Source organism: Delphinapterus leucas, chromosome 7 (assembly GCF_059928025.1).
Source record: "Delphinapterus leucas isolate spDelLeu-1000000601 "Yukka" chromosome 7, BTC_Dleu_Yukka2, whole genome shotgun sequence".
NCBI lineage: Eukaryota > Metazoa > Chordata > Mammalia > Artiodactyla > Monodontidae > Delphinapterus > Delphinapterus leucas.
In genome coordinates this window covers 11,756,956-11,765,494 of record NC_143135.1, presented here as the reverse complement: position 1 = coordinate 11,765,494, position 8,539 = coordinate 11,756,956, and the positions used below count along the sequence as shown (strand labels likewise).

The 8,539-nt window shown below is 42.4% G+C and overlaps 1 protein-coding gene across 11 annotated transcripts in view; it reads left to right on the top strand.

The window, feature by feature from the left end:
• CTNND1 (catenin delta 1) overlaps positions 1-8,539 on the top strand; it is a 46,864-nt gene that overhangs the window by 25,000 nt on the left and 13,325 nt on the right. For 9 of the 11 annotated variants that reach the window (XM_089914786.1, XM_022591928.3, XM_089914789.1 and 6 more), the window contains 4 exons: positions 1,884-1,955; positions 2,691-2,843; positions 3,258-3,793; positions 7,013-7,476. In XM_089914786.1, coding sequence (XP_089770912.1) covers positions 1,884-1,955; positions 2,691-2,843; positions 3,258-3,793; positions 7,013-7,476 — 1,225 coding nt within the window. The remainder of the gene's footprint in view (positions 1-1,883; positions 1,956-2,690; positions 2,844-3,257; positions 3,794-7,012; positions 7,477-8,539) is intronic. The other 2 variants (XM_089914790.1, XM_089914785.1) reach the window with 1 other exon arrangement.

Here is an 8,539-nt window from a genome sequence, read left to right as displayed (position 1 = left end):
TGCCCATGCCTCATGATAACCTTTACAGGCGTGATAAATACTGATTAAGAGATAGGGAATGTTGCTGCTGTGCTGAGTTGGGTGGACTTATCTCTAGAAGCATCCATCTGACTTCTTGTTTGCTGGAGTGGGGTTTCTGGGTTGGGATGCAGTTCTAGTAATGGCAGATCATATAATTTGAAGCTGTACTCAGGTTACTTGTTTTTTTTCTTGTGTGTTCCCCCCCCCCCGCCCCCATATCAGAAATTCAGGAAATTAAATGCCTGCTTAGTGGTTGGGGAAGTTGGGCATCTTGTATCCTCCCTCAGAGAACAGTTTGCTCAGAAGGTGTGGCAGTCAGTGTGCATAAATTGTGCATTCCTGCTCCATGCTCTTTTTGTTGGCTGTGCAAATCATTTCTTGGAGGAAGGGGTTATTGTTAATTCTTTTGGTTAGAGTTGGAGAGGGAGCATCATGCTGCTGTTTAACCCAGATAACCACAGGAGCCAGTGGTCTCTGGGTTGGCTGACTCTGCTGTGACTTGGGAGAGTTGGTGTTAGAAATGAGAAGTATCTTGTGTTTCCTATGGTTTCTGTAGTCTGACTTCGCTGTGATGTAATCTGTCTGAGGTTTTGTGTGTGTGTGTGTGTGTGTATGTGTATGTAGTAGGCATTGCCTGATAGACTTCATTTTAAGAGATCTCTGATGGGAACGAAGAACAGTGCTCATGCTCCAATAAGTCCTTTCATTGATTACTTATTTATTTTTTAAGATGGAGAAGGTCCCTCATGCTAAGGAGCGTGTTGAGTGAGGATATAATTCCAATTGGGGATGATCAGGAATTTGGAAGCAGTGTGTTTGCAGTGTTCCTAGGATTTTTATAGGAACAAGAATAGAGGGTTAGGGTTGAGGGAGGGGTATGTATTGAAAAGGAGAGCAGGATTGCTCAGCCTTGGAGGTGGTGGGGAATTCCAGGATTTAGTACGTGGATTCTCTCTCTCTCTCTCTTTCTCTTTTATTTTTAACTTCTGCTCAGCAATGAAACCACACCCTTCCTTCTTCCTGAAAGTAATGTTTAACTTCCTTTCCCTACAGCATTACACTCCCTATGTAATGGGAGTAGGGTGGGGGAAGAGTCTCCCAAGGTGGCTGAATCTCACTGTATTCTTTTTGAAGGGGTGTAGTCAAATGTATTTTTACGTAGTATAATGTTATTAGATTATTTCCTGCTGTTTAAGACAGAGCAACTTAAGAATGACATTTTTGAACGTGTTCTGTGGCTCTAATAATTGGTGATGAAGATACTGAGACATCTGCTTGAGGGAAGTTGAGATACTTGTTTTCTTTCTACTTGGAAAGAGAAACTCATACTTCTTGCCTCTTTCTCTAAAAAGCTGCCTGGTATGGGAGTTTCCAGTGGTTGTAGAGCATGAAGATGCATGAAACAATAAAGAAGGCTTTGGAAACCCCCCAACCTAGGCTTTCCAAGTTTCCTTATGTTCTTACGGCTTTCCAAAAAGATTTCGTGGGGAACTTATCTGAGTCTCTGCTGTCTATTCAGAAAATAGTTTTTGAGTACCTATTATGTGCCAGGCACTGATCAAGGCACTAGGGAGACAGTGAACAAAACTGACCAAAAACAAAACACAATAAACATCTGCCCTCATAGAGCTTACGTTCCTATGTTCCAGAGACCCAGTCTGCCAGAGTTCTAGGCCCGGTTCCAGTTTTGAGGTGTTAAGTCTAAGGAGTGATGTGCTTCTTTTATCTGTACTGACAGAAGGACTCCAGGCCACAAATGTCTTCTTGAAAGGCCTTTTCCTGTTTGGAACAAAGATCATTTGTGTTTGATAGAGCAAAAGAAGGCCACAAAATGAATTGTCTTCTTGTGGGCTATGTTTCAGAACGGCCGGTTTGTGGGCGATGTTGACCTTGAGCGACAGAAATTTTCAGATCTAAAACTCAACGGACCCCAGGTAATTCTTTTGGCTCAAGGTCTGGGTTGCTTATTCATATCTTTCTTACTTCCTCAGCTTAAGAGCATATTGGTGTCTTCTGAAGTGCCTGGCACATTGTAAGCTCCCATTAATTAGTTTCTTTCATTTAGGAAAATTAAAAAATGGAGTTTCAAAGTATAAATGTAGTTTTATTTTGGAATTAATTGTAATGACCATTGATCCAGTATTTGATCTCTCAATTACTGCATCCCTTTTCTAGAATGGGCGTGGTTCTACTTTGCAAAAAACCATGCCTAGAATCTGGCTGACCTTGAGCCTTAGGCATGTCTGAAGAATAGCATAGAGCTATTCAGAAGATAGCTCTTATTGGGGTTTTCTGGTTCATCTAAAAGTTCTTATTGGGTGAACTTGTTTTTTTTTGAAGGATCCCTCAGATGTAGATGTAGCTGCAGTTTAACACAGTTCATGTTCACTTAGATGACTAGAACTGGGAAGTTACATCTGCTGTCTCTGTCACTTGGGTGTTGATGTAGCTATAGTTAACTCAGTTCCTGTTTGTTAAATGACTAGAACTGGGAAATTATGTCTTCTGCCCTTTTGTACAAATTCAAAAGTGGGGACAGGCACCCCTCTAAAAATCCTGGGGCCCATAGAAGGTGCAGTGTCTTTAGGGAGGCAGTGCCTCTCACTGGGATGGATTGTTAGTACGTATGGCTTAATAATAGCTCTTCCTTTTTTCTCTTTTCCATGTAGGATCACAGTCACCTTTTGTATAGCACCATCCCCAGGATGCAGGAGCCAGGGCAGATTGTGGAGACCTACACGGAGGAGGACCCTGAGGGAGCCATGTCTGTTGTCTCTGTGGAGACCTCGGATGATGGAGCCACTCGGCGCACAGAGACCACAGTAAGCTAAGACTTGTATAAGGTCTGGGATGACGGAGAAGTTCTTCCTATGGTCTTTATTAAGGGGAGGGGCTCAGCACTTAATTAGGGTGGATGAGGAGCCACTGATCTGTGGTAAAGGCATAAAGAAAGTGATCTCTGGGTAGACAGAGAAGATAGAAGAGATATGGGAAAATCTAATGGAATGAGGAAGAGTCTGCAGTAGCTTCCCTTAGAGGCATAGTTAGCTGCCTGCGCAAGTTTCCTGCCTGGAGAATTCCTATAAGATGGAGAGAAGGGTAGGTGGTAGATTGCATGGCATTTCTAGGTAAAGCGAGCTGGGGGTAGAGGTTCGTTTCTTGTCTTAGAGTTGTCTAGAATTTAAGCTTAATTTGTTCACTTAATTGATTTTTCTTTTCTCTTTCTTTACTTGAAGGTCAAGAAAGTAGTGAAGACTGTGACCACACGGACAGTCCAGCCAGTCCCTATGGGACCAGATGGGCTGCCTGTAGATGCCTCATCTGTTTCAAACAACTATATCCAGACTCTGGGTCGCGACTTCCGCAAGAATGGCAGTGGGGGCCCTGGCCCCTATGTGGGGCAAGCAGGCACTGCTACCCTTCCCAGGAACTTCCACTACCCTCCTGATGGATATAGCCGCCACTATGAAGATGGTTATCCAAGTAGCAGTGACAACTATGGCAGTCTGTCCCGGGTGACCCGCATTGAGGAGCGGTATAGGCCCAGCATGGAAGGTTACCGGGCACCCAGTAGACAGGATGTCTATGGTCCCCAGCCACAGGTTCGGGTAGGTGGGAGCAGTGTGGATCTGCATCGTTTTCATCCAGAGCCTTATGGGCTCGAGGATGACCAGCGTAGCATGGGCTACGATGACGTGGATTACGGCATGATGTCTGATTATGGCACTGGCCGTCGGACTGGGACACCCTCTGACCCTCGGCGACGCCTCAGGTAGGCAAGAAAAAGGGAAGAAAAGGGTCTTTCAAAGACAGCAAAAAGGGGTTGCTCTTCCTTCTCCGTCTAAGTGCTTTTTGGGATCAGAGGTAGTTGTGGCCCCCTCCTCTGCCTGTTTTTGTGGAAGACCACCCTTTTCTTCCCTTTTCTGATTTTACTAAGTATTGACATGCTTTTTTGTCTCTTTTTCATTGTAGAAATCATATATTCTAATTATGGAAAACAACTTGTGATGGTTATTGGTCTGTGTTCTGAAGAGTGGCCTTTGTTTCTGTGCCAAGAGTTTCTATATTTTCTGCCTAAGATTTGACCCCCTTTTGGAACCTGGTGTCTGAGGCTATGGAATATTTGTTCTTGTGAATTTCTTCAGCTTCTGGTTTGGTGTTAAGAACAAGGTTGAGGGTTTTAGGCCAGAATAGATAGTTAAGGGTATATATAAGAACCTTCGCTGTGATGGTTTTAATCTCAAGTGAAAACAAACCTTGATCTCACAAAGACCCTGATGCTTTGGGCTTAGGTTCTTACATTTGATTGTAAAGTGAAATGGGGGTGGCTTCCTTAGAGGGTGGTACATTATTGACACTCTGAAAGGTCACTAATTCCGACTTTACTGTTTATCCCTGGGGATTCTTTGGCGATGTGAAAAAGGTAGTAATTGACGTTTGGACTGGTAGATGGTTTGCCTTGAAAAAATGCTTTAGAATGCGAGTTGGCAAACCTTTTCTGTAAAGGACCAAATAGAACTAATTTAGACTTTGCAAACAGTATATCGTTTTTGTTGTATGCCGTTGTTATTCTTTTTACAGCCTTTTAAAAATATAAAAACCATTCTTAGTTTAGTTTTGGGACTGTACAGAAAACAGGTTTGGCCCATGGGCTGCCAATCCTGCTTTAGAATAAAGACTGTTATTTTATATAGAGTCTCTATATTTTATATAGAGACTGTTTTCCAGGCAAAGAGAAACGATAAGAATGAAGGGAGAAGATTTATGGATGTCTTAATGGTAAGGATATCCTAACAGCTGTTGCTGAATTTCTGTATGAGGTCATGACTTTCTAAAACAAATGCCTTGGTGCTCATTTTACTTACATTACGTAGCTTTGGTGAACAGCAGACTGGGCTGGGCCCAGGGGTAGAGGCCTCATTACCTAAGCCTGAGTCACGCACCTTTCAGGTGTCTTTTGGACAGCAAATCCAACTCCCATGTGACTCATCTTTTATTCCTGGGGTGGGGGTGAGGGGGCACATCAGGCCTTAGTTGGTGCAACTTGGAGCAGTGGTAGATAACAGCTATCACCAAAGGAGTCTGCCTAGGGTGTTGGCTTCTTCTCTTTGTTGACAAGTCTGCTTTTTCTGACTTCCTCATTAGTAGAGGGATTGGATCTAGATGGGTGCTGGTGGCCAGGTCATTCTCTGTTGTCCCTTGCTGTGGCAACTGACATAAAGAAAGAGGGCTTGGGCTTGGTTCTTGGGTTTATTCCAGGGTGATACTGGACTCGGAAACCTGCTTGACTAGCAAGAACATTTGCTGCTTCCTGTTCTGGAGCTAGGAGAGTAATACAAGGTCAAACGAAAACAGTAAGGCAGAATGATTTGTAGAAAAAGCACTGAACCAGAAGACCTTGGTTCTAGTTGTGCCTTTGCCACTAGCTGTGTAGCCTTAAGCAAGTCATTTAATCTTTCTGGACACAGCTTTGTTATTTGTAAGACAAAGAAAAGAATGTCATGATCCACTTGTAAAAATAACTTGAGTGACCAAAATCTTCCTTTATGGTAATTGTTTTGTAATTGCTTATATTAAAATAATAATAAAAGTAAAAACATCATCACTACAAAACTAGATAAGCACACCATCCATTGATAAAGAACTACTGTTAACATTTTGATGCTTTTCCTTTGAGTTCTTTTTCTTTTACATGTAAACACACTCTGACTTTATTTTTTCCCTACTGAAATGGAATCTTAATATGCTGTTTAGTTGCCTACTTTTAAAACTCAGCTATATAACCTGCTTTTTTTGTTTCACTGATATTGCAAAATAGTGATTTTTTACTAACTGCTTTGTCCTTTTAAATCACTTTTGAGTGGTTGATGTTGACAGCTGTGAGGCAGGCCCTCTGCTCAGGCTAAAACCTTGAGGGTTTGGTGACAGTGGGAGTGGTTTTGCGGAACAAACGACGGGCTTATTTGGAGAGTTCCACACAATGGATTCTCCTCTCTCCTGTGGGAGCCACAGAGTGAGATGAGCTCACTGATAATGGGTCTCTTCCTTCCTGGTGGTTATGAATAAATAATAGTGTGACAGACTCACCCTCTAGTGGTCGTTGGTAGTACTGAAATAGGAAGCAATATCTCTGGTTAGATGTTTTTCTTTACCTTCAGTTGCTCTGTCTGTTGCTTTTCATAGTGACTGGGTATCCCAAATGTGATGGTGGTCAGTAGTGTCTATTTTGACAGAATTGGAAGTATTGTCTTTAGAAATTGGAGACTAGAAGTTATGTCTCAAACACATTTGTTGAGTAGCAGAGATGACCTTGGGATGAACTAGTGAAAACTAATGTTCAAGCTTATACCTCATCAGTACCAAAGCCAAGTCCTCACATGAGGTATTAAGACATCCTTTACTGCTTTTACTCTATCATCTCTTTTTTAATAATTTCCAAAATAGGGTAAGGAGAGACTTAAATGTGAAATGTGTTTAAGGGTCTTATTCCACCAGCTCTTTCCTGTGTGTAAGTAAATGCCTTATTTTCCCTTTGGCCTAAGGCCTTATGAGAGCTGTTCTCAGACATTGTTCGCTAATTTCTGTGGTACCAAGTCAGTTGGTTTCATTAACTCTGCTGTCTGAAGGTTTATTTCAACCTCTATCTGGAGAAGTTTAGTAGGTGTCAGATATCCTTCAAACGCTAAGCAGTCAGGATTTGGTTCTTTTTTGTGATTAACTATCCGAATGCTTGTTGCTCCTCCAAGCTAGTAAACTTCACAGAAAAAAATGGCAGTTTTAATCTAATTGCAGATGCGTTTAAGATTATTGCCTTATCTCATTAAGAAAAATTGATCGGTATATTTTTTATGCAGAGGAGAGATAAGATCTAGTGTACTAGAGCTGGGGTTACTCATTCCTTGAAGATGAGGGGTAATGGGAGCCCTCCAAGAAACCAGGCTTAACAACTTAATGTATTCCTTTTTTCTTTCTGGTTCTCCCAACACTGCAGGAGCTATGAAGACATGATTGGTGAGGAGGTGCCATCAGACCAGTACTATTGGGCTCCTTTGGCCCAGCATGAACGGGGAAGTTTAGCAAGCTTGGATAGCCTGCGCAAGGGAGGGCCTCCACCCCCAAATTGGAGACAGCCAGAGCTGCCAGAGGTGATAGCCATGCTAGGATTCCGTTTGGATGCTGTCAAGTCCAATGCAGCTGCATACCTGCAACACTTGTGCTACCGCAATGACAAGGTGAAGACTGACGTTCGGAAGCTCAAGGGTATCCCAGTACTGGTGGGATTGTTAGACCACCCCAAAAAAGAAGTGCACCTCGGAGCCTGTGGAGCTCTCAAGAATATCTCTTTTGGGCGCGACCAGGATAACAAGATTGCTATAAAAAACTGTGACGGTGTTCCAGCTCTTGTGCGATTACTCCGAAAGGCTCGTGATATGGACCTCACTGAAGTTATTACTGGTGAGTTCTAGGCCCAAGGGAAACTGCTAGGTTAGGGTCACTGTTATCCCTTAGAGAGATTGAGAACTAGAAGGATTTCTAGTCCTTTGACTTTTGATTAAATGTTGTGGCCTTTGGGTCAAATCCATCTCACAGATTTGGATCATGCATGGTTTTCCAAATTTTAAAGCATTGTTTGCTAATGTTTTAAACGCAGAAGATTTCACTTAAAATTCCAGATTCTTGCCTTCTATTTTAAACGTGCGGGAACTGGTAGCAATGGACCTATTTTGCTACCTGGCAGTAGTTGGTCTGAGCTGATTGGGGCATGTGCTCTCCAGTTCGCAATAATTTCCAACATGTTATCTCTGACCAACTGCCACCACCTAGGAAGTTGTCTCCCCAGAATTGAAGCTGAGTGTCAGTTGGCACTTAACCCATATTCTTGTAATTTCTTTAAAATACCTGCTTGTCCTGACTCACCTGCCTGGCATGTATAGGCATTTGTGCTTGTGGTCCTTGCTTTAGAAGAGTGGTTTTTCAGATTGTGGGTCATACTCCATTAGTGTGTATTGAACACAACTTTGTGGATCACAATCAGTGTTCCAAGAGAAAGAAAGAAAGAAAGAAAAAGAAATAGCATAGATCATTAGTTCTCAATTGGGGGTGATCTTGCCCCCCAGAGGAAATTTGCAATGTCTGGCGGTATTTCTGGTTGTCATAACTTGGGGAGGTTGGGAGGGAGTGGTATTAACATCAAATGAGTAAATGCTGGACATAACACTAAACATTTAATGTTGGGCAGGACAGCTCCCCACAACAAAGAATTATCTGGCCCAAAATGTCAGTGGTGCTGGGATTGAGAAGTGGGTGTAGATAGCCTAGAGGGTATGGCTTATAATAAGTATTGTTTTATGAAACCTTACTTCATGGTATGTATGTTTGTATTGAGCCATAATGTACAATATATTATTGTGGGTCACAGACTAAAGCTTGAATATCATTACAAGGTATTTGGTCATTGGGGAAGACTGAGAAATGTTGGAATAGGGGATTCTCTTTGGCATTCTTCAAACATACTGTC